The sequence below is a fragment of the Polistes canadensis genome, unplaced genomic scaffold, assembly GCF_001313835.1.
Source record: "Polistes canadensis isolate GaletaPanama2010 unplaced genomic scaffold, ASM131383v1 scaffold_271, whole genome shotgun sequence".
In the NCBI taxonomy this organism is placed as follows: domain Eukaryota; kingdom Metazoa; phylum Arthropoda; class Insecta; order Hymenoptera; family Vespidae; genus Polistes; species Polistes canadensis.
The window spans coordinates 52,234-80,164 of NW_014569818.1; the positions used below are offsets into that span (position 1 = coordinate 52,234).

Here is a 27,931-nt window from a genome sequence, read left to right on the forward strand (position 1 = left end):
AAATATGTATATAGATATATATTGGAACAACGTTGACCCGTTTATTTGTAACCGGGATACATGCATGGATGACAGACGTTTAGTCTTGTAACTTCAAACACGGAACGCACCGTGTTCTGTAACAGGTGCTGGGTGACATGAAACTGGACACTGTCGACGTGATCTAGATTCTTTATTGTTTCAATTTCTTGGTAACGTATTTTCATCTTCGAGTATCTTACACATCTATCTTAAAAACACGATCAAATACGATAAACAATTATTATTCGTATCATTTGAACGAATTTAAAACGATAAAATTATATATTTATACAAAATTCTGCAGGACAGATGCAAAATCAAAATTACCACTAATTCGTAATACCTAAAAAAAAAAAAATCAATCAAGACATTTGGATTCAATTGATATAATTCGTCATAAACAAGGAACAATTTCAATATCTCTCGGTTTGTTCGGATTTGATTTGGGATGAGTGAAACAACGATAATTAGCCGTACAATCGGATAGCTGTCAAAGTATCCTATTCCATGCAATGTTTCCATTAATTTAGGATCCTCGGTTCCGCTATGAATTATAGATTAAATTATTAACTCGATCGGCTTACGATCCTATCTATTCTCCTATAACTATCGATTATCTCATAAATGTACTACCAAATTGTGAGCATCCTCCTTTCTTGTTTATTTCACGTTATGATTCTCTCACTGGGTTATCGATAAAACCTTATTCCTTACGTTTACCTAAAAAATCTATACCCCAAGAGGGAATTGAGCAACGAGGAAGGATGGAACGAGAAAGGTGTGTGTCTATGCGAAGAAAAAAAGTCTACACGATATAAGCCATCTCGAGAAAAGTCTAGGGAGAAGAAAAAGTAAAAGATCGGACGGCTTTGAAATTATATCCACAAGATTGCAAATGCCATTGTCAACAAACTAATCTTGAATAATAATTCCTTCCTTTTTCTCATCCTTGTAATTAGAAAAAAAAAAAGAAACAATAAAACATCTAACAAAGAAACGCAATCACTGTCAAACAACTACTGAGAGGTAGTTTCATTGAATTGCTTTGAAGGAAAAAAAAAAGAAAATTATGGAAAAATATTCGAAGAAATCTTTCTCCTACTACGGTCACATGCGAAATACATCGTAATATATGTTCGGTACATTCGATATCGGTACGATAATTACAAGCACACACGACCACGATATTAATTAGTTACGTCATCAATCACGTACTTTCTCGTTAGAGGGCTCCATTAACGGCGACAGCACTTTATGATGACGGTGAGTGTATTTCTGCGATGCTTGGCAATTGACTTCCATTTATTGTGAGATGAAACTCGTAAAAACACTTTTAATGGACTTGGACCGGTCGATCGAAAAGGTAAAATGCATTTTCAGTTGGTAAGCCAGCCTTGTTCGAAACTGAATAGTAGTATGTTATATATATGCAAAGAATATCGAACGATAATACTTAACCACGATATTTTCGATCTATTTTTTTCCAGTTGTTGTTCTTTCCCTTTTATCAAATTTTTTCTAGTTCGTTATTTGTTTCCACAAAAAAATCTCATTTTAATTTTAAACATCACATTTCTAACACGGTTCGAGTCCGAAACAAAAAGACTCAAAAATATCATATTTAGAATCATAACGATTCTAAAGAAGTTTTCACTGAAAAAAAGAGATAAGAAAAGGGAACGAAAGTGAAATAACTTTTTCAATCGAATATCTTTCACCTTACGTTTTTTTTTATTCAAAGAAATATATTCACTCGACTTTCGAACGCAATGCTCGTTGAAGGAGCTAACTCGAGGAAGCAACGTGGAAGAAAGTGAATGCATCCCACTACGTGCAACTAGAGAGATGCAAAGAAACGGAAAAGCATGAATGGCGGTGGAAGAAATGGCGGGAAAGGGATTGATGGAGAATGGGGGTGGGGGTCTCGCAAGCGTAGTAAATTTTCGAAGCAACAGAAACGACTCTTTTCGAAAGATAAGCCTTCTTCTTCTTCTTCTTCTCCTTTTTTTTCTCTTTTCCTCTATTTTTACTTTCCCTTATCGTTACTCAGTAGTCTTAAGAAAAAAACTTCCTCCCTTGCAACTTTTCCCTTTTTTCCTTCTCATCCCTCCCCCGTTCCCCCTGCCACCCCCGTCGACATCTTTTTTCTCACTCCTTTCCTTACTTTTACGAGCTGTTCGCAGCTCTTCGGAGCGTAACCGCGGATACCATCATCTCGCTTGCACGTGACGTGCTTCGCTCGTAAAACTCAATCGTGGAGAACCGTTTTCTCGAAAAGAAATTCCCGACTAACGGACAGAGAGCTACCTCTCCTACCTAACTTATCTACGATGCTCTATAAGATATAATCTTATTGACTCTCTTCTCGTCTTCTCGTTTATTTCTTAGATTTGCTCTCTCTCTCTCTCTCTCTCTCTCTCTCTCTCTCTCTCTCTCTCTCTCTCTCTCTTTCTCTTTCTCTTTCTCTTTCCTTTCGTTTTTCTCTCTAATTCACTCGCTAATACACACATTCTCTTTCCATTTCTCTTTCTATTACGTTGAACAAATATTTACGCAACAATGTGCCATTTCTACACACGTAATAGATTTTCTATGAAGTAATTTAAGTGTCTTTCGTAATGCGAACATCGCAAAACGATACAATTACCAAACGATGATTCAGTTATGTCGGTAACTATACTTTTGATCTAAAATAATGAACGTAGTCTAACAAATTCGAATGAATAAAATGAATTAAATTTGCATCGGTTAAAATTTCATAAACAATCAATGGAAAAGTGATCCTCGATTAGTATAAAGCGTCAATAGTAGTAGTAGTAACGGGAAAGTATTAACTAAAAGCATACCTTTTTCATATTTAATTTTTCCCTTAAAAAAAATAAGTCTAAAGATTAATAACTAAGATTAACATAAATGTTTAGTTAATTACTTTTGAGCTGAACATAAACGATATAATGAGATTTTTTTCTAACAGATAATAATACTCAGTCGTTGAAGTAGACTCACTAATCCGCAATTAATAAAAGTGAAGAATTTAATCTCTGTTTGTCTGCTACTTAAGTTTCCTCATTGTTTGTCCGTCAGAACGATAACGATCAAGTTCAGCTTCTTTTATTCCTTTGCGATAAAATACTAACTCAATTTCTCACTCTCTTATTCCTTTATATTCAAGTTTTCACATCGGTTGAATCTTTTACAAAGAACGCGTATAACACATATGAGACGTGTAGATGAAATACACATATGGCTTATTTGCACGACAAAGTAGTCAGTTCATCTTTACGAAAGTCATTCAAGCTGTCGACCTTCCTTGGTAGAGCAATTTTGCGACAAGCACGATCCTATTGTCTATCGAGCTACCTTAATTGGACGTTTCGCTGTGTAAACCTCAGGGTCCGCAAGCAGATAATACTAATTAGCCAAGACTCTGAGTTAATTCTACGCGAGGACGATTCTTCAAAGGGTGAATGGCTCAGAGAAAGAGATATATATGTATATATATATATACATACAGATAGATAGATAGATAGATAGATAATTAGATAGAATGATAGAGAATGAAACAAAGAAGAAATATGATTTTTTACCCAACAGGATATAGCAAATTTTCTTCCGTTATACTTATTTATAGTCCTAACTACATTTTGAATTACATAATATTTTGGATATTTCAATGAGAAATATTTGTCTTCGAATTAATTACCCGATTCTAATTACATCTATTAAATTAAACGACTTCATCCCAAATAACTCGTAAAATAAATGATGAGGGTAATTATAATGTTAAGTACTCTCAATCACCATAATCGTTCACCAAAAAATGAACAGTTTATTGATCTCTAAAAAAGAAACATAAAAAACAAATTGTAATTTGTTATATACTTGTGTGTTATTTATAATGTACATTTAAACATTCCTATTGTATTAATTATTAGTCTTATGATTTTAATAATGACAACGATCTAAGATTCCTTATTAAATGTTAACGTTTTATTTTTATTTTCCCCTTGTCTAGAAAACTTTCTTCACTCTTCATCGTGAAAATATTAAATTTCCAAGACTTATTAATCTTTATCGCAAAAAAACACGGTGTCATTTGGCATTTTTCTTCGTAGTACTTTTTCCCTTCAAGTAAGTACGAAATTTCGAGTTATAATGAGCTCTTCGTTATAAAGATACACCATCCGCCATCCTTATCGATCGGGGGGAAAATAATAAACCGTAACTAAAATCGTGGAGTAAAATTAAATGTTGTGATAAGATTTTTATGTGGCATGGAGACTGAAAAATTTGATTATTATTATTATTATTATTTGATAAGGTCCAAAATCATCCTGTTCTTTTTTAAGAGAGATATATTATTTTATTATATAAATAAATATATATATTATAATTATATATAAATGTATATATATACTTCGATTACGTATCATGAGCTTTATTATATAATCCTGATGGAAGATAGTCGACGTCGATCATCGTTAAGACGAAAAGCCGCTTTCACTTAACTTAATCCTGGTTGATAAAAGGGATGAAAAACAAAAACTACTTCGTTAAAAGTAGAACAGTCAGATTTCTATAAAAAAAAAAAAAAAAAAAAAAAAATGGAAAATGGGATAAAAGTTATCTCCTTATAAGAAAAATTTGTCAAGATAAATCCATCCAATAAATATATTTGAAATTTTAAAAGAAAGAAAAAGAAAAATGACGAAATGTAATTATTGTCGAGTTCTAAAATATTATTTAATGCTGTTAACAATGAAAAAAAATAAGGCGAATGAACTCTTCGTGGAAGAAAAAAAAAACAAATTGAATTTCTACCAAGAAAAATTTGTAAATTATTTATTTCTTACTTCCATTAGCAAGAGAAGGGTTTTTAAACCTGATATTTTATTTGTGATGAAACATTGAATTAGTGTGTAGAATGCATTAATTTAATTAAAAAACAGATTATTCATGTAACGGGAATGTTTTTTTAAGAGCTTAAATAAACTTTAAAAGTTTTCTGAATTTTTCATTTGTTCGATATCATTAGTATTCATAAAGTATAGGAAAATGATTTTTATATAAGAATATTATTTTATTAAAAGACATGTCAGATTATGTAATTTTGGGACAAAAATGTACTTTTAATAAAACATAAATGCCATTTAAATATCTGTCTGTATATCTGCATATAAGATTAATTCTATTTAATAAATAATTCATATAATTATTTTATTATATTATATTTATAATGATTTTCTTAAAGTATAGTAAACTATATTTCGCATTCTTGAAATTTTATTCGACAATAGTTCTTTTAGAAAAAGTTGTATAACATGATGCAAATACAGTGACACAACATATTTTATTCGAACTATATTTTTAAGCGTTCAATAACCAGGTCATTTACATTGTGAATACATAAGTACCTAAGTATCTACATATTTAAAGTAATGTATTCATCATAAACTAGAACGGAAAATGGAAAAAGCAACAAAATAATACTCGGAAAGAAAAGCCGTAATTATAAATAGGAAACACGCTCTGTGTACAAGTTTTGTAATTAACCAACATTGCGTACAATTTTCGTTTACTCTTATACACCTGGTCAACAAACATCGTTCGCTATTCCAAACGAAATCCGATGGAACGTGGAAAATGAGTGTTTCAACCTACCTTTACCTGCAAAATCATTTTATTTTCTGTCTCTTTTTATTTCTTTTTTTTTTATTTCTTTATAGTTCATGTCTTACATTTATAATATAATATATAATTATAATGAAATAATATACTGTGTAAAAAAATAAATATATATTAAGTAATAAAACAAAATGAAGAGAGAGAAAGAGAGAAGAAAAAAAAATATTGAGATTATTTCGTAGTAAAACACGAAAAGTGTAAAGTATTCGTATTGATGAGGAATCGTAGCAGATGTACTTACTTTGTAAAGCTAGAATGGAAGCAGCTAACGTAAGTTTGAAAATGATTTCGGCCGTGGTAAGTTAACGAAAGTCTTCCTCGGCACGACCGTTGAACTTTCCAAGTTATGCGAACTGGATTATAAGAACGAATGAGCCAAGAAGGCGGAAGGAACAGTCGTTAGAACGGATATGAGCTAGTTCTTGAATTAAAAATATTTTTTTTTTCCAGAATCTAAGGTAACATCCTTTACTTTCTCTCTCTCTCTCTCTCTCTCTCTCTCTCTCTCTTTTACCTTTTCCTTCGTCTCATCTTTTTAATACATACAGGTATCTCTTTTTTTTTTATTCATTTAATCGTTAACTTTTCCCTTCACATACAACTTTTCTATTTGTTTCTTCGAATATCTTATATTATTATTTTTTTGCAGCAACTCAGAAGGTCATTTGTAACTAGAAGAAGCTAGTAAGTCCTTCACTCAACTACCAGCCTTATCTCTTTATTTTATGCTTCGTAACGCACAGTCGTTTCGCTTGAAAAAATTCTCAAAACTCGAAAATTAGATACAAAATTCTAGTCATTTTCTTACTATCATGTCTACAATACGAGAACGTTGGTTATATCATTTTTGTTCTTATCACCTGTCGGTAATTATACGTTTTAAAAAGAAATTATTAAACATTTGCATTCTAAAAGAAAAAAAGAAAGACGAAACGAATATTATAACTTCATTTTAACCGTATACCAAAACGAAAGAATTAAATCAGATATTAAGTAATCCCGGTCCTTCGGTATAAAAGAAATTCGATTGATCTTTCAATATCATTTCCTAAATTGAATCACCTTATCACAGGTAGATCGAAGCTGACCCGTGAGAAATAAGATTGTCACGTTGCGAAAGTATCGCCTTCCTGGCTTCGGATTCTTGATAAAACTTGTGAAACTTATCCGGCGAAAGTTATCCGAGCAAGATGCATCCTTCTTTCTTTCTCTCTTTCTCTTTCCTTTTGATTTAATTGGAGAACGGATCAACCTAAAAAGTTCGGAGTTATCGGTGTGCGTATACGCAACGTTGCTTCGTTTCTATCGCAACACAAACGATAATTACATCAGCGATTGAGAATCACGAAACAAGAAGAAGAAGAAGAAGAAGCAGGTAAACCGATTATCATCAAACATACAGAATCATATACCTTAGCACATGAATCCGGTTTTATGATATTGCAAAAGTAAACAGTACCTTCCAAAAGTTTTGGAATCGCTTCTTAATTACCCTACAAATTAAATATACCGTTAAAAATTTACAAATGATGAAAATTTTAATAACAAGTTCAAATATTTTTAAAAAGATTCTCAGAATGATTCTTATAGTCATACTTTATAGTTTAAACATCCAATTTAAGGCAACGCTCGGAACAAACTTTGACAACTTCTATGAGAAATATGGAAAAATATTCAATTAGAAACACTCGTAATATTAATTGCTAGAATTCTCAGAATGTGTCGAGATGTTATTAAAAGTAAAAATTGTTTATTCGATGAAAAGGCAATTTGTAGAAATATTTATTCATTGATAAAATAAACAAAATGAACAAATAAAATAATACGAAATGTAAAAAGCATATTAATCATGAGCTTTTTATTTGGCGAATAAATCAATCTCAGTATTTTTTTTTTATATAAATATTCTACTTCATTAAATTTACATAATGAATTGGAACACTTTTAGCCGGTAGGGTGAAATTCTTGTAAGTTCCTTCGTACAATTACATATTCGGACTATTTTCCAGCTTATTTCAGTAATCATTTTCAACTCCTCCCCTATGTTCTCCCTATCTCGTATCGTTCGCGCATTATAGCATGACTTCCTCATGTTTCAGTCAGTTGTAGTTAATAAAAGCTCCGCAAATATCAATGAACAACGATCCGTTCGTGCCACTTCAACTTTACAATCCTGACTTTGGCGTTCCCACGACCTACGGTAGCGGTAATCGATCCTTCTGCTCTTTCCCCTACACCCTACAACCTAACCTTCTCCTTCTATTTCTCATTCTCTTTCCTAGAGTGCTTCTTGACCTCTTTTTAGAAAATACCCTCTCTCTCTCTTTCTTATAACTAGAAACGTAATGCTCAAATACATATGTACATCGTTAAAACATCACTAGAGATGTAGGTAGATAGAGAAAGTACGGTGTAACTTTCTTATCAACGATCGTCGACGAGATCAGATTCTATATTAATAGCAATCCTTTTTCTATTTGTTCATAATAATAATAATAATGATACTTCAACGTAAAATGTTTTTCTTGTTAAACTCCACTTCGATCGCTTAATCATAACTCTTCCATTTATCTAACAACGAGTGTGTTTACTTTAATCGAACGTATGAAAAATTATTTATTTATCCGTCGTCCTCGTTTCCAATTATCTTTTTTCTTTCGTTAATTTTTTTTTTAACAATTCACAATCGTACAGCATTATAAAATTATATCTGCTCAATCGAAATATAAATCCAACGATAATTGAGAGATTTTGCGAAAACAACGTTGAAATAAATAAATCGTACGAGGATCTAAAACAAATTTAAATGAATGCCGAACGATAAAAACAAAAATAGATATCCTGAACGATTCGAGAGTAGATTTACATCGAAGTGACACCCTTTTACCAAACGTTTCCACGAACAAGAAGACGTGAGCTAGTCGAGAAGACGGCACAATGGGAAATATATTCGCACCAAGAATGGATTCCTGGAATGCACCGTGCAGTTGGAAACTGCACGACCATCTCCGATCGTTTTGCATTCGAGTACCGCGATTTACTTCAACGGTCTATCTATTTCCCTTTCTCTCTGTATATATATATATATATATATTTCTCTTTCTCATTCTAGTTTTCGCTAAAATTCGCTCGTTCGTTCGTTGGCAGAGACTAGCCAACTTATTCCGTCTGCTTGGTGCAAACAACAATTCACTATGGCTAAGGTATATTCGCGATATTCTTCCTTGACTTTTACCGACCGTACAACAAACTGCTTCTGTTTGCGTGCTTCTATTTTCTAGCTCCGTCAAACTGCATTTGAATTGCTGTTAAGAGTTTTGTTGTTCTGATGGGAATAACCTGTCGAGTAAATCTAAAACAGGATATCAATCGATTTCCATAAACGTATCAAAATAGATCACCAAATCGGTTATTGATTCATTTAACCGCGCACGTTTTAACGCTAAAACTAATCCAACAATTAATAATATAATAAGTAAGTTTGATATTTTAATTTTGTTCATAAAATAATAACCATTAAGTTGTTTATGTGTATGAACTTTGATAAAATAGTTTTTAATGCGTTGATATAAACGTTGATTAAAAGATTTATATATATATATATATATATGTATATATTTTCCCATTACGCGAAAAGTATGATAGATTTTTAATTAAAATATAACGACTTCTCAGCGTGAAATATGTAGTCAAGACGAGAAGAAAGAATATCAAGCGGTCAGATCATGAAAACTCGAGCATATTTTTTCATTATCCTTTTAGGAGTTTTCCAACCATTCGATGTCACAGAGCAAGAATTTAAATTACGAATCTGCTCGTGCATTTTAGTTCATTCCTGAGCAAAATAAAAGAAAGAGAAAGAGAAAAAGAAAAAAGAGAAAGAAATAAAAAACGAAATCAGATTTTTATTTTACCTTACTACTTACTTGGTACCAACGAAGTTGACAACGAAACGATAAAAGTCAAATCAGCGTAATTCGTTATCTCGATATTCATTTAAACGAAGCGTTAAAATGGGATTCCAAAAGGAAGGAGGGTAGGAAGGAAGGCGGACAATAATTTACGAGTACGAAAGAATTCTTAACAAAGCATCTTCTTCCCCGAAGATAAAAGTTTTATTATTTTAATTCACTTCAAACACAAAAAGTCTAAAAGTGTAAACTTCTCTGGTAAACTTAAAGAGCAAAGAGAAAGAGGACAGGCAAAGAGACAACTAAATTATCGACCCGGTACGAGCAACTGCCCTTTCTTCTTTTCAAAAGTAAACTACGCAAATACTTACGTCAAAAAGGTGACTGACTATTGTTCAAAGTACAAAGTAAACAACTTGTTCCATTCGCAATGAGGAAAACTAGAATGGAGGTTTATAAAAGGTAAAAGTTATTATTATATGATTCTTCTTCTTCTTCTGTTTTTACTACACTCGATTTTATTTCCTTTAGAATTGAATCTTCGTTGAAAGTACAATACCTAACTCGATAACATTGAAAATATTTTTCTACGAACGATTTACGCAGAATCAATTATAAACGATCTTGAAAAACAATATTTTCGCGTACTTTTTTTATGGAATCATTTAGAGTCGTGTATGAACAGTTTAAGCGTGGACAACAAAAATTCGAGGTATGATAAATATACAAAAGTTTTAATAAAGACATATCATTCCGTGTTTCAAGGGAAAGGTAACACGAGAAACAAGTAGACTTTAGAGATATCAGCAGTAGGAGAAATTGCGAAAGTGGATGAAGGAAGGTTGGCACAGACTCGTTGCTCATAATTCCTCGTTAAACTCGTCCGTATTCTCCCTTTTCTACCTTTTTCTACCTTTCTTAACCCGCTTTTCTGTAGCTGCTAGAAACGACATTGCCAATTTCCCTTTGAAGCTCAGATGGAAAAGAAAAGAGACTACAAAAAGGGAAGAAGGTTAGAAGAGAAAGACCGAATCATGTTGAACAGTTTAAAAGAAAAAGAAAAGGAGATAGAAAGAGAGTAAGAAAGAGAGAGAGAGAGAGAGAGAGAAAGAAAGAGAGAGAGAAAGAGAGAGAGAGAGAGAGAGAGAGAGAGAGAAAGAAAAATAGAAAGAGAAAAGAGAGAGACAAAGATGAAACTTTTGTCTAATGAGATGCAAACTGCCGCCATGAACGCGTTTACATGGAGACAGACGAGTTAGAATTTTAACACATACCCCATATGAATACGTCAGCTAGCTTGCTAGCCTAGCTATATGAGTTGTGTACAATTCATTTTACGACTTGCGTTTTATATTATAACTATTATGAATAATGCAATAACGTAGGAATGATATTAGTGATATTTGCGTTATAAGATGTTTTTCATTTTCAATATAACTTGTAATTTATCTATGCAAATCGTGTTATTTTCTTCGTTCGGTATGTCCATTGTCGTGTTATTATGTAAAGCAATTAGGAAGTCGAGAAAATATAATTTAATAAGATGACACGTAGTTTAGCAAAGAGAACTGCCAACTTGTTCTTATTATACAACAGGTTAAATTATAACAAACGACAGGGAAACATATTTCTAAGGGAGTTTCTTCGTATATATAACTGTGTGAAGTTTCCTGGAAATTCACAAAGATTATCCCTCCAAGTACAACCATTGAAATTTCCATTCGCTATAGTCAGAGAGAGAATGGACCGATCGCTTTTCCACGACTACTTCAGGCATGCTAAATTAGAAACACCTGTTTCCAAGTGAGCACGCGCTAGTGTATACACGTTCAGTAACGTATAGGTGTGGTTGCACCTTCCCTCGTTTAGTCGGTTAGAACATCGGTGGGTTGCGAGTGTCAGTAACAACAGGCGCCCGCAAACTTTGCCCACCTGTCCTGATAATGTCGGTTAATATCATGTAAATTGTAATTAATATTCATGGGCTTAATTCCAGAGAGCTCGCGTTGGAAACTGCGTTGTATGGTAACGTTACCATCCGTGTCGCCACTGCCGACTGCTACTACTCTTCTACACCTACCAACCAACCTACCTACCTACCAACCAACCTACCTACCTACCTACCTACCTACCTTTCCTATCCCTGCCCCTTCTCAACGGACCATTCTTGCGAACTTTTACCGAAAATTTACGGTCCTAGTCGAAATACGCGCGCTATTTTCCCAAGAGTTGCGAGCTTGTTCGTTAAAATTCTCTTGTCTTCTCTCACGTGTCTCTAAAGAAACTAATATGATCTAGAAAATTGTTTCATTTTAAGAAGATCATTCTTTTTTTATCTCTCCTCAAAGTCCTCCCTTCTACATCTGTGTTCGACGTTTACTTTTCAATCCATCAAAAAGATAAATATAACAATTTTAATAGATTTTTTGAAATAAAAAATAAACGTTAAATTGCAAATTATTATTAAAATTTTAACGAATTAAATTTGATGAATGTATTTCGTTTTATTAGAAATTCTTTTCAACAACAATGACGCAACATCGTTTCCCGAAACTATCGAAACGTACGTTGAAACTGTATAATCGTTAACACCGTTTGAGTAATTTTAAGGATCGAGGGAATTGTAATCCTCTAGGGATGTTTCTTCCGCGTTGCTGCACGGTCAGACCTTTATACACGAACACAGAGAGATAGAGAGAGAGAGAGAGAGAGAGAGAGAGAGAGGAAGAGAGAAATAGAGATAGAAGAGAAAGGGCGTGCACAATGTAACATATAATCGTCGACACGCTGGCAAGATGAGCCCTCGAATCGCAAAAAATGGCGCACCTCTTCCTAGCAATATCTTTCGGTGCAGCATGCTTCATCGCTCTCTCTTTCTCTCTCTCTCTCTCTCTTTCTCTCTCTCTCTCTCTCTCTCTCTCTCTCTCTCTCTCTCTCTCTCTCTCTCTTGCTATTTAGAAGAGAAGAACAGTTACTTCAACGTTGGCTTAGCGCGTTTGTACTGTTAGATATTCCCACGATCCATTTAGCTTTGAACATCGAAAGCCAACTGACGTCAATGATTTTGCATTTTCATTTATTTGATGGTAGAAAATAAAACAAGAAAATGCATCTAATGCATGGAAAGAAACAAAAAATTATGCAAAAAGAATCAGATTTTTTTATATACGTGACAAGCAATTTGATTAAACATAAATGTCATTCGTCAAATATTTCTGAAATCACAAGATTGTCATTGTTTATTATTATTTATTGTTTAATGACTCACCATTGGTCACGAGGATCGGGTAAAGTTCTATGCACGGAAATAAGATCGCTAGCGTATTGATTGAAAGCGTTATTTATCCACCCATCGTCCACCAGCTTTTTGATCTCCGCAGTTAGGTTAGTTGGTAATATGATTGGTCTACCCATCTCACCGAGTCCCGCGAAGTCTGGATCACGAGGTGCAACTAAAACACCTCCTCCTGTCAATGAAAAAAAACATCAAATCGGTAAGTGGAACTTGCGAAAGAAAATATGAACAAATTGGAAGAAAATGGAATCGAATTTTTAGAATCGTTCATATCCATTCGATCGTATCTGAGTGAGTAAGTAAGAGAGAGAAAGAGAGAGAGAGAGAGAAAAAGATATCATATACTTTCTGAGAGCTTTTTCGCATAAACTTGAGTTTTATTTGCCTGGCGTCATACTGTTCAGGCGTATCTAAACGCAAGCTGCTCCAATAGGACTACGTAGCATTGCTATTGCTCCTTCTGAAAATAATTTTATCCCATTCCGGCAAGTTGGACCCTCGTGTATACGATGCGGCAATAAAGACGACGACAAATTGCTTTACTGCCCGCTCCGGTGCGAACTTGCCTCACTCATTCCTTCACTCACTAACTCTCTCTTTCTCTTTCTATTTTGCTCTTAGTCTCCCGTCTCTTTTTCTATAGTCATCATCAGGAATATCAAAGATTCTTAACGTACTTCCTTTAATCCCGGACCTTGCGCAGTTACTATTTAATATCCCTGATATTATCATTGAGAGAAGACAAAAATTGCGACAAACAACGTCGTGAAACGATTAAAATGAGTTAATCAAAGAGTAAAAGAGAAAACGTTGTTATATTAGTTAGATTTGTTATATCGATTTTATTATCATTGAAAGATTTTAATGAGAAAGAAGGTAGAAAAAAAATAGCGAATAAAATGAAAGTAAAACGGGGGTGGTTTACCTTGTTCGAGACCAGCCTGATTAAGTTTGGCTTTGCTCTGAGCGTTTCCTTGCGTCTCCTTTCTAAGAGGAAGCGCTGGTGGCACGAAACCGTTAGCCACTTGCGGTGGTGCAGCGACACCAGAGGGTGCCAAACCCTGTACAGCTTCGGCAGCCGCACGATCCTCCGTGTACAAAAGGAAACACACGGTGATCCAAACAGCCGTCGCCAGTACTCCGACCTTCAACCACAATGATCTTCTTCTTGGAAAGCCCATCCTTTTTCCCTTTCCTTCTCCTTCTCCTTCTCCTTTTCTTTTCTTTAACCTTTCCTCCTCTCCAACCTTTTTCTCTTTTTCCCCCTCCTTCCAATGATCACTCCCCTTTTCGCAACTTCCTCTGCTACTATTCTCAAAGAGTTTCTATGCGTGTTACCTCAGCAACATTTCTTCCTTCTAAATTTCGTTCTTCACTACTTTCCTATCGTCAATATCAGTAAACTACGATTTAATAAACTAATTCGATCGCACTTTTTACATCGCCGATCTTGAAATCGGCCAAATCGTTGATTTTAATTCTTTCTAATACTTTCAATTCTTCTTCTTCTTCTTCTTCTTCTTCTTCTCGATATATGATATGCATCAATCGGTTCAACGAACCACGATTATACAATTTCTTTTTTCTATCTTAATAATATTTCGATCACACAATGTAGGTATATGACTTCGATGATATGTATTTGTATTGGTAATGTTTCTTCAATAACGTCACCGCATTTTGATCATCTGAAAAATATAAATGTAATATTATATTATATTATTAGATTGTAATAATAACATTTGTTACTTTAGTAGATACCAATGTATAGTTTCGATAGAATTCAAAGGAAATATAATGTGCTTTGCTCGATCGTTATTATTATCCGTTTCGAAACGATCTCGAGAAAAATCACCTTCCGATCAAATAAGTCACAAACGTGTTAAAATCATGTTACATTATCCACGGTGAAACAATCTTAAGTAATGGTTACATCGATATTTTCGATCATTCGTTCGTTCATACATGCATATATATATACAGGGTGTCCCATCTAATTCTAGTCAAGATTTTTCAAGTACTTGCGATAACCTGACAAAAAAATACTTTAAACAAAAGTTGATCTGTTTGTGATTAGCTATACATTGCAATACATTTTTTGTTTAATGTTTTTTAAAGCTACCTTTATTTTTTTAAATGGCACTTAGTATTTTTGACTTTACTGTATTACAGCTCACATTATTAGGAATTCAACGATATAGTATACTATGACCTATGGATCAATCAAAAACAGATCAACTTTTGTTAAAAGTATTTTCTTTTTTCAGGTACTTGAAAAATCGTGACTAGAGTTATGTGGGACACCCTGTCTATATATACCTACGTGCATATGTTATCGCTTTTATTTTTGCGATTTTAATTGCTCGTTAATCGTAATGCGATGCAGATCGAACGTGCGGTCACTACCGAATAAAAATGTAATATCATCACGGAAAGTAAATTATCCTGTATGAGCTCATCGCACTACTCTCCCTCCCTCCCTCTCTCTCTCTCTCTCTCTCTCTCTCTCTCTCTCTCTCTCTCTCTCTCTTTAATATCGTAATAATATAGACGTTTAATGTTATCCAACGCAATATAAAGTTGGACGAGATTGGTCGATCGTTTTAAATGAAGTTTATTAAGTTTCGCGATAGCTCCAAGTCTGTTATCGCTATTCATCACTTTTAAACAGTATCTCAATTCAAAAGATCAAATATCTCAATCAAAATCTCGATTCAAAAGACCAAGGTCGTCATATTACGTTACGAAAAGATTGCTAATTTTGGAAGAAGCAACGTGTATTTTTTTTTTTTTTTTAATTAATAACTGAACATAACATAAACGTTTATTTAAGTGAATATTCAAAGTAAAATTTCTTTTAAAAGAGTATTGAAAATTTTCAAGAACGAGACGAAAAGTGAAAGGTTTTATGGGGCGGGGGTGAAGGAGAAACAGGAAAATATCGATCGGTAAAGGCTTGCGGGAAATGACTGGAAAGATACGAGACAACCGTACACCGGGCACAAACAATTTCAAACGCGACACGAAAAGTGCAACAATGCCATCGATAAGAATGATTGAAAACATGTTTTAATGATGTAGGGTAAGAGAATAGAATTTAATAGAAAATGAAATTCAATTGTGGCATAAAAATTTATGACCTTTATGATTGGGCCACTACTTCTGAAATCATTTTCATGGGATATCGCGAGTGTACATTAAAAAAATATTCCTATAATAAATAATTATTTAAAAAAATTATTTGTACCCTAACATAGTTTTATCTAAACACATACCTCAAGTAAAATATAATTTATTTTAATTAGTAAGAATAGAATATCTTCAGTTTATATATAGCGAAATAAATATATAAATGTAATGTAAATGTGTAGAAAAAAGCGAACACTTTTATGATGCGGACAGTGTATTTACAATGAATACTGAAAATAAATCATTTTTAGTTTTGATTTTAAATCATTTTTGCCGATAGAATCTCTGTTGACGCGGTTAGACGTGGATTTTCTTTACCGTTAAGATTATGTATTACGAGATAGGGAGGTGCTATTTAAAATTTCAAAGTAGGGTTAGCTAAAGTGGTTATCCCCTTATGGATAGAATTTGAAATTTGATCAATATTTGCTTTAAAATTCCCCCTTCGATATCTAAATTTACATGTTTTTTGTTTTCAAAATCAACATTACTTAAAATCAAAAAAGTTATTCGGCTATTTGGCAAGTTTTAAAATAAAAATACTGTATGTATTCCCTTTTATTTTTAAATAATAATAATAATAAATATGATAAAATATTGCATTTTTACAGATATCATCTAATTGAAAACGAAATATTTAAAATTATAATGTAATTATGCGTTGCCCTAATCGCGCGGAAAAAGTGTAATGAAGAATTTTTCGTACGATATATCGCTGGAGGTATATTTTATGATTAATTCATAGAAGATTTATTACAAGTATATATATATATATATATTTATGAAGTTTACTATAATAATCATGCGTTTGGCGATCAAGTTTGGAAGTTAACTGGTTATATATGATCATTAAGTTATACCGATAAAATTATTTACGACTTTAGGTAAATATAATTAAAGCGCGCTTCATTGCAGCTGCAGTTGCAGTTTCCCCATGGCTTATAAGGAAGTTAAAAATTTAATCTCGTCGACTCTATCTTACGACCAAGAGAGCTAAGGTAAAATGAGCGTAATACAAAAAAGAATAATCTAAGAGCCGACAACATTCTATAGCGTTTTTTCTCGCATAAATGAGACCAAACGAACCTCGTCCAACATTTGTCTGACAATGTTACGATCAAATTAAAAGTCCAAGTACGTCGAGTTTCTGTAATTATGAGTAAATTTTTCGAATAACTCGAGTTTTTAATATAACGAGCATATTATTTTTTTCTAATGCAATTATTAATCGATTCGAAATATTTTTTCGTATCAATTTTGCATTCAAATAAAAACTTTCTACTAAACACAATAATATGCGAATAATTTTTTAACCTTGTTTTTTGTTATATATTAGATACACATATTCCCCATAAATGCAATATGTCTAATAAATAATGTAATTTTTCTGATCATGATATTATTAAACTTAAAAATTATTGTTTAAACGAATTCGATTGAACCAGTTATCTGTATTCGAACGTTTAATAAGATAGTTAAAACGATCACTAATTATAATACGATAGAAATCTCTTCACTGATAACACATTGACATCATAAATAACTTTACATAATAACTTGCATTAATGGTAGAAGGAGGAGAAAAACGCGAACTAATCTGTTCGAGTTGAAATATCTTTAACGTTCGATCCATTAGTTTCAGTCGTTAACGATACTACCGATACGGAAGTTGATAAATGATCGTCTGTAAAATGTAAAATCCAAGACTTAGGTAGATCGATATTATAACGGGAATGATCATTTGAATATATCTCATGCGATTTAATTTGACGAATGAACCATTTCACGCACAACTACGATTTGTATCGATTAATAATAATAATAATAATAATAATAATAATAATAATAATAATAATAATAATAATAATAATAATAATAGTATTAGTACAAGTAATTTTAAAAACACAATTTTGATTAGATACGATAAAAAATGTGTAAAATTTGTAAATTAAACAACCATATTAAGTAGAGACAGATAGAAAAGTTTCATGTTGCTTGTAATAATAATTAAACCAAAAAAAAAACTGTCACCTTTTATATACATAAATATACTCGTAAACATTGTCTCATCATTCAAGATTCTTACCAGAGTTTATTCCTTCGTGTTTCATCTTTCCGTATCCCGTCTCGCGATCATAACTCAACTCTCTCTCGAATGGATAAAAAATGAACAATGGGAGTAGACGCTTTTCCACGAGAAAAGATCTTCCTCTTTCAGAATCGTTCCTCTCTTTCTCTCTCTCTCTCTTTGAAATTTTCTCTCACACGTTGAGAAATATCCCATAAACGTCATTGGTTTTTACTCTAAACGAAATTGGACAGGTACCAAGAAAGATACGGACAGGAAAAACAAAGGAAAGGAAAATAAAAGAAAAGAAAAGAAACGAAAGGAAAAAAGAAAAAAAAAAGGATAAAAAGAGAAAAGGAAAAGGAGACAAACTTTAAAACACGTTCCATTTTTTCCGAGTCTTTTATCGTTCATAATTGAATTTAAACCGAGCGAACTCGGACAGTGTGTAACGGAAACGTTATTTGTTTAATGCTTCGTTAAGCTTATAGCGAGGATCAACGAATTAAACTGTGCGTTAATATGAATTTTATCACGTAATATTACGTAAGATAGAATTTTCATCTTCTTCTTCTTCTTTTTGATGGTTACTTAATAAATATAATTTGATTTACTATACATTACGCGTTAATGATAATATTAATTTCGACTTTCGAATCTTCCGACGGATTATAATCTGACAATAAAAGTTTTAGTCCTGTGTACAACAGTCGTGTATCGATTTAAATATAAATGGCATTTTTTTCGTTTAGCCCTTTTTTATTCAAATAATTCTTAATTTTGTCTACTTTATTCTCTACCGTCTATCTATTTCTGTTTTCTTCTTTTATTTTTATCGATTTCACGAAAGTATCGCGATTCTTCTATCCGGATAATATACTGCAAACGAGCTAGAAACTTTCTCACTTTCGTATTATACAAAGGCTTCGAATTGAGAAGAGAAGAGAAGAGAAGAGAAGAGAAGAAGAGGAAGATACCAGAGGAGGCTTTAGTTTCATACGTAGTACGAGAGAAAGCGTTAGCCGAAGTAAAGAAGTTGGAATTCGCTTTCGCACCGAGTACCGTCAATTTTCACCAACTTCTCTCTTACCTTACCTTGCCCTAGCAGGAAAATGGAGAAAATCGCTTCTCTGCAATTCGAAGCTATACGAAAAGGAGTTAAGAGTGTTACTGCTGGTAGAGAGAAGAACCGAATTTCCGAGTAAAAACCGAACGATGAAAGGATATACTTATAGGTTATTTAGTAGCTTCTACGCAGTCGGCATCTCGAAACATTCCAAAATCTGAAAAGCTTGGTAAAATGGAAGGAAATAAGGAGAGATAGAGAGAGAGGAAGCTTATTTCTGTGTCTCGTATCATAACGGAGTCAACGAAAATGTCTATGTATTTCGTTTACATGAAAAGTAATCGGATTTTTGAAAAGAGAGAATATATATATACTTTAACGTATATTTTTATGGCAATCGATGTTTCCCACTAAAATATTCTACATTATTTATATATATATATATATCTTCTATATGATTCTACGTGTAAAAGTAACTCGAAAAAAAAGTAGTACAAAATTAGTTCGTTAAAATCTTCATTTTTAAGCAAAACTATAGTATAATAAAGAAAAAAAAAGAAAAAGAAAAATTGTAGTTAAGGCTTCTAGTTCTCGAAGCTTTTATTCTCATTTCCGTCGAACTGCAGGAGAAGCTCCATTTACGGACGAGTGGTGTGCATACATTGTTGTCTCGAGTAAGTTGAGACAAAAAGGATAAGAAATAAAGAAAGAGACATAGGAAGGATGGAAGAAAGAAAGAAATAAAATGGTAGGGGCTATCGAAGAAACGTTAGTACCGAAGGAGGTGCACTCTCTTTGAGAAACTCGTACGTGGCCAAGTAGCACGCTTCCCTTTTAGGAGCCATTACTATCGGCGACACTTTCAACTGAAGGCTTCACTACGTATTGCCGGAAAAGTAAGGCTTTCTTGATGCGACCAATCGTACTCGTTTCGGTTCGATGAAATACTCGATTGAGAGGACGAGATCGAACCTCTTAATAGATCCTTTTTATATTTCCGCGAATCTCGCGAGATTCGATTTTCTTGTTTGCATTCGTTCTAAAGTGCACGTTCGTAGTATACAAGATACATGAAAAGCTTTCTTTTCTTTCATATATGTCACATTGCTTAGAAAATATATTTCTCTTTTATATGACTTTTATTCCAGAATTATTTTATCTTTTCTCCTTCTTTTTTTTATTATTATTATTATTTTGTCATCACCGAGACGACGTTCGCGATGGAAAGAAAAATATTAATATTGTATTTGCCACGATTTTATATAAAAATTCGTCTAGTATTTAAATAATACAAAAATATTTTACTTATTTAATAATTAATATTTGAATAACATATACATCGTAAAATATTGAATATATTTCTATGTAAACTTTTCGTGATAATACTATATAGTATCGGTAAGTATTTCATTATTATAGTCAAAATATTCATGCAAATTATGGTAAAAGATATTAAACGAAAAAGACGCGTTGAAAACCCGGTGATGAAGATTCTCTTGAGCGTTACCAACTAACCGTTTCTCGAAGCAGTCATCGTGGCATAGAAAATGTGTTTGCTGGTGAGAAATTTGCCAGCTCATCGATGCACAAAATTGCAACCACAAGCGTTTACGAGATACACTGTAATAATACTAATAATCTTAGAGTCTCTTCTTTTTATTACTCGTTACCACATCCATCGGATACGGATCACCACGCTTTCATTTTTCTCAAAAAGAATTTACTATCAAAGCCCGACGAATCAATTTCGTCGGGATATAATAAAAGAACGTTGAAGGAAAAAGGAATAAAAATATATTCCGCCTAATTTAAAGCGCGATTTTAAACGAAAAATAAATATAAAATCAAATCAAATCAAATCAAATGAGAAAGAAAGCATAATAATCTTAATTTTAATTTTGCTTTGAAAATAATCATTTTTTGATTCGATAAAAGTCAACGCTCTTTCTTTTGTGAGTTGAATAAATACATCTTATCTTATGAAAAAAAAATAAACTAAATCATTCTTTATAAAATTTAATTAAACTATAATATATAATATCATTAGAGGTTTCAAATGAAATCGTTGCAAAAAAAACCAATAAATAAATCAAATATTTTACTTCTTAATTATCCGAATAATACACTTATACACATTATCTCTCTCTCTTTCTATATATATATATAACGTCTAAAATTGTAGGAAAATAGCCGTGAAAACTTACCGTGAGAGAACACGTTATATCTAATACTTCCATTTTGCTTTCTCTATCAAATATATATATATATATATATATTTTCCCCTTCAACCCATGGAACACACAGACATCGAAACGATTTTACGGTAATCCGAGATACGAAATGTGAAGCATTAAGTTTTCCTACCGACGATGGAAAGCACTAAGCTCATATAGTAGAGAAGCGATAAAGAGTTAACAGGGTGACCCGCTAATGGAGTAATGGACATTCCGTTCAAGCGTACCGTATGTCCTTGGAATCTCGCCAAATAAGTAGTACCTACCCAACCCTTTACGATACTTGGACGCTCTTCTATTATTCGCTTTACCATCCGATGGGATAAACGTTTTCCAATTCGCCCAGTTAACATACGTGTCACTTTCCGTTTTTCGCCACAAAAATAGAAAACAAAAAGAAGAAGAAGAGAAGAAGAAATAAATAGACATCTTTCCTATAATTAGAGGACCTAATAATTTTCTATAATTATACCTAATTATATAGGTAATCAAAATTAAAGTTAACGAGAAGGTGGACTCTTTTTTGTCCACATGTACAACGACAATGAATTATTTTCCAACGTGTTTATTTTTATTTTCAGATAGATTGACGAACGGTGGAATGAATTTAAATGTTATTGATTTTTTAGGAATAATTAACAGCTGAGATTCACGTGTTTCTTTCGTTTCATATTAAAAAATAATTCCTTTAATTGGATGAGAATCTTTAAATGAAAGTTCGAAATAAACGTGGATGGGGGAAGTGTTTGACAGCGATAGAATAATAAATGGAAATTGGAAATGAGATTTACTTTATTTTCTTCTTTTTTTTGTTTTTATTTCGCGATCGGCAAAAAAAAGATTCGAATTTAAAATTAACACCTGCTTGCTTTTGCTCGACGGAGTTTCGATTCAACCAGAGGTTGAGAAGCCAGCGTATGACTCCGACGAAACGTCGTTACGTGACTTCAGAGACTTACCTTACCTTCTCTCGAAACTTGCCTTTTTAACCCTCCCGCCCCGGCTCCACCATCCGCCCCTCTTCTCTCAACTTTACATCTTGTTTTTCCACGAGAACGAACGACGAATCATGTTTTTCGCTCGCACACACCGAGTACAGTAGTTTTTTTTGTTCCTTTTTATTTCTCTCTTTTTCTATTATTATAAAAAATATTATCAATGGGTAGAAATAAAACGATTTCGAGTTTAACAATATTTATTGCGATTGTGGGCATAATTATGAAAGAGGTCTAAATCATATATCTCAGAGACAGAGAGAGAGAGAGAAAGAGAAAATTGGCAAAGTTCGAAGGTGTGCAAGTAAATGGGCAGGTAAATGGTCTCTCAAACAGGTCACCGACACATAGTCCGCAAACTAGCCCCAGTCGGGGTTAGAATTCTCACTCACACCCCATTTCCGAGAGGCGACACGCGCGTCGAAGGGGATATTGTGTAGCTCGTAGAAACTTGTACCCGGAAGGGTTTAAACGGGCACCTCGGACGAGAATGCGCGAGCACACCGACGGTTAATCAAATTCATGCCTGTGGCGCGATTCATGCGCTCGATTTCACAGCTCTTCGAAATGCCAACCTTTTTTTCTATTTTCAGCGAGACGAAAAATTAAGCGACGATTATTATTTTTTTTTTTTCTTTTTACGACTAAAATACATTAACACCAAAATGTCAAATATTCTGAGAAGGAGGACTACAACGACTTGATATAATAGATTCATGAAAGTATATATCAGATTTAATATACATCTAGTTAAAATTGTGAAAGGAGATTAGATCAAATTTTGATCTTAATTGTAGGATTTAATTCAACGAAGAGAAATATAGATAAAAAGATAGATAGAGAGAGTGAGCGAGAGACATAATTTACTTTCACGAGCTTCAGCAAGTCTCGATAATAGAGAAAGGGAAAGAGAAAATGAAAAATAATATGAATTTAATAGAAAATTCGATATAAAGTTGGACACAATACAATCGTAGTGTACACGTATATACGAATAATCTTATTTTAAATTACACTAATGGTAAAATATATATCGATATGAGATTCATGGTATACACGATATTTTATTTTTTATATTATTTTACTCTACGATATTGAAAATGATAATAGAGAGAAAAGAATTGGATGGTAAAAAATGTGTCTAATAAAAAGCAATAAAATAATAGAAACGTCAATGGAGAATTAAACTAGATGCGTTTGTGCTAAAAGAAAAAAAAATCGATTCAACATCCTATCCGTGATTATTGTTAAAGGAAGAGATTTGGCTGATACGTGTTAGCAACATGTTACACAGTTTGATACCTGAGGCACGGATTCCGAGAGAGGGTGAGGTATACAAGGTTTCTAGAACTTACACGCTATGTTTATTGTACTGATCCAATTAACACCGAGAGATAATGTTTCGGTGATCGTAATAACCAGCGAAATTGGTCGCAGGAATTGCGCGACCAGAGAGATGACCTGTTCGAGATAACACCTGAAATGATCCTCACTAGGAGATTACATATCCTTTACGAGAAATAGTCTCTCTCTCGCGTTGTAAATTATCCTTGGTGAAATCGATTCGCGTAACGTACGACAAAAATTGAGAAACATTTTAATTTCGCCGTCGTTAATTTTTTCCTATATTTCGAAGATCGTACTCGAAAACAAAACGAACACGAAAGTTTCATTCGTATAAGTAAATCCAACGTTTTTATCCTATGAAAATCCTTCTAATTTAATAATGTATTATCAATTAATTAAATTTAATCAAAAAACAGCAAAAGACACAAATATTTTTATTAATAGATATCGAAATTATTCGCGTAAACGTTTCATTTTCATTAATACAGAAAATTAATCATTATTTTTCTCTATGAAAAATGATATCTTCGTTAGATTTTATTTCGTCAAAATGATAAATTAAACAAATTCACGTGAATTGTAATAGCAATGTAAATACTGTGTAAATAAGTTTCTTACTCGAATTGTTCGATATTCTTGATCTGTTTAGATAGTAGAAAGGAAATAAATTAGAGGAAATAAAACAAATGGTTATAACCAACAAAGAAAGACAACAAGTCAGAGAGAGAGAATGAGAAAGAGAAACGAAACGTAAGTGATGCGTCAAGGGAGAAGAGAGTAAAACCGCTCTGATTACTCGCGAGACCGTAGCAGACACAAACGTGATTGGAAGTTCAAATCGGATTCGCGAAGTTCGCCACCATGCCACATCACCACGAAGAGAAGAACCTTCTTCTCAAGAAGAGTTCGTTTTATGGTGAAAATGCGAGGGAAAAGATCGACGAATATCAATTGCGAGTGTTAGTGCTAGCATATATCCTCCAGCTACGTCGATTGATATCGTCTGCTATTTTCCTAACCTTCTTCCTCTCTTTCTCCTACATTTACGCTCTAAGAAGTACCTTTGAAGGGTAGGTAAGGCTTCGGAATCGGTTTCAAATTCGTTTTACGAACAAAACCGGAAGCCATTTCAACAACGCATTTATTTCCAACGAAATTATTTCACCGAATAAAATATATAATACCTGTACAAAAAAGAAATAATTAATCGATTATTATTATTATTATTTATATTATTATGTAATCATCATTTTACAAATGAATATTTCTCTCTCTCTCTCTCTGTATGGTAAATGATAATATTTTTCTTTCAGTATCGATTAATGAAATTATTTTCTAATATGAACTCTAACAATAAGTTATGAATAAAATGATTAATCATCATAAATTATTTTTAAACAAAATTGTCTTATCGGTGTTATCTGTTGAAAGAACATGTGTATTACCTTGTAAACAATTAATTATACCAATGAAATATCCCTTCATTTAAGTTTCACAATTCATTAAAAGACCAAGGCATTTTCTTGCTGTCGCAATGATAAATGAAACGCATAATGGTTCATAGTGAAAAATTAATAAAGCGTGTTAATTACTTGTTCTGTTTAATGCATAACCCGGTTCACGTATTTCAAGATGTATATTTATTAATTGACTAATTATTATAATTAAATGTCACAATAAAAAAAAAACTGGATAAAGAAAAAATAAAAAAATGAAAAATATCTTTATTTTGTCAAAGTTGGTTAGCACGAAATCTCGATTAATTTCCCGACATTCGGTTTGACCATCGAATTATTCATAACACTTAGGTTAAAACGACGCGAAACATATAATAACTTTGGAACGAGAGATGACCGTTCCGTTAACAAAGTCGCTTCCACGAAAACTCAGCCATTGTAGTTTCGCCGAACTATACTCAGGACTGAATGCTCAACCTGGATGTTCCACTTTGCGATTTGTTCTCCGAACGTTGTCCGTTTTTCGAATCGAAAGGTCTCTCTCACTATGTAAATCGCGAAATATTAATAATTCGCGATATCTCTACGAGATGAAGAAACTTTATCCAACTCTTTCATCTTTCTTCTCTACCATTCTTTACTTTTTCTTTTTATAATATATCTCTCAAATCTAACCATCTAAAAATAAAAAAAAGAAACAGAAAAAATAGGAGGAAAAGGGAAAAAAAGAAACGTAGGTACGCCGTAAAAAGAAAAAAGAAAAAAAAAACCATTTGTCTTCATTTTTCATCATACTTTCGGTCGACTCTCCCCCTCCCCTCCCCAACATCAGAATCGGAGATTTCTTCAATGATTCTGGACGAGCCCCATCCATTCGGAATCTATTGAAATACGGAATAGAGAAACGACCCCTTTCTTATCTCCGAATATCATTTTTTTCGGCTCAACGTCGATTCCGTGATAAGAAAGGTCCATGCGACAGAGTTCAGATTGCCTTGCCAGCGAAAAGAAAAAGACCGATATACTCTAGTTCGTTGAAAGGAACGAAAAAAGGAGAGAATAAGAAAAAGAGAACCCAAGAGAGAGCGAGAGAGAGAGAGAGAGCGAGAGAGAGAGAGAGCGAGAGAGAGAGAGAGAGAGAGAGAGAGAGAGAGAGATAAAAAGAATATAAGATCGCGAAAATAAACGTTGACATGACAGATACGCAGAGACTGAATTCCGGGTTGTAAGGAATACTCGGTATCTCGGACGTTGGTATGTGTGTGTGTATATACACACACTGTATACATATACGTGAACATAGAAATGTGTAAAAGGCGCGTCCGTGCGAGAGAACGTGCAGAGAAGAACGCCGTATAGTTGGCGACCATTGTTGCGCTGACGTTTCTACGAGGGTAAAAACCAAGAAAAGAGGAAGGATCTAACGTTTACACGGGGCTAAGCACACGTGTAAGTACCTTCAGGCTGTGCTTCGTGTTTTCACACAATGAAAAAGAAGAAAAAAAAAAACAAGAACTTCTCCATCGATACCGTACGAAACTTTTCTCTCTCATTCTCTTTCTCTCTCTCTCCCTCTGGATTTTTCTCTCTAGTTTTTTCTTTTCTCAACTTTTTAAAATTGTTAGAGATTTATCCGCAAACAACTATTCACGTCTCTGTTATGAGAATCATAAATTTGATGTACAAATTTATTATTTTATATTAAGCTGAATCATAATTTATAATTGTTAATTAAAATTTTTAATTTTGATTTGTTTAATATCAACAAATTTTTCCTCCTTGTTTACATAAAAAACATATTTTCTATGGATTTATTAACGGTTCTCTAATTCTTCTTTTCTTTTTCTTTTTTATGAAACTTTAAATGACCTATGTTTATGTAAAATTTTATTCTTATTTTCATGCATACTATATATAGCTAGCTTAATATATTATAATTTATAAATATATATATAATTTTCTTGAATAGATTATTCGTTATCTTTGAAAAATTTACAATAGCATATGCATTAGGTAAGAATTGAAATTCTACGTTTACAGGGAAAAAGAAAAAAAAGAAAAATTGTTTGATATTAAGAAATATTTGTACGTAAATGAAAGAGTCACTTATTCTGTAACCCTTTTATAAAGATTTTCAAAAGCTTTTTGAAAGCGCTCGTACGTTTTATATTAAACTCGGAAATCGTTAGGAGAAAAACCTTTTCTACTAAGAATGACAATAAAATAACGTGAAAAAAGCATGAGTGTTATGCGTTTTTACGTACCTCCCAGGTATACTACCACCACGATCGTTACTCTCAATCCTAACAATTTCCCTGTCATTTTAAAAACGAAGAAAAATGGAAGTTTCAACTTTTTCCTCGAAGATGACAAATTAAATTGTATACTTAACGACGTTAGTATTATAGAAGTTATCGTTTTCCGGACGACTCGTGGTTCTATAAAAAAATGTATACGTACATACACACAGGTATTCGTTTTCTTGCTTTCATTTTATTTGGATTTAAATTATTATACGGGTTCTTTTTCACAAGAAATAATTCGCAAAATAAAGGGTTCAAAGGATAATTTAATACTACCCGCTTAAGTGCGTTAAAATGACAACGGAATAGTGTTTTGTTTTTTTTTTCAATAATATAAATGACATTATTGAAAGAAAGAAG

General features: G+C 32.8%; 1 protein-coding gene across 4 annotated transcripts in view; it reads right to left on the reverse strand.

Moving 5' to 3' along the window:
- Positions 1 to 27,931, reverse strand: part of LOC106790933 (putative polypeptide N-acetylgalactosaminyltransferase 9) — a 174,376-nt gene that overhangs the window by 38,628 nt on the left and 107,817 nt on the right. For all 4 annotated transcript variants that reach the window (XM_014756209.1, XM_014756212.1, XM_014756211.1 and 1 more), the window contains exons 3-4: positions 13,838 to 14,600; positions 12,886 to 13,084 (exon numbers count right to left, since the gene is read on the reverse strand). In XM_014756209.1, coding sequence (XP_014611695.1) covers positions 12,886 to 13,084; positions 13,838 to 14,093 — 455 coding nt within the window. In that variant the 5' untranslated portion in view covers positions 14,094 to 14,600. The remainder of the gene's footprint in view (positions 1 to 12,885; positions 13,085 to 13,837; positions 14,601 to 27,931) is intronic.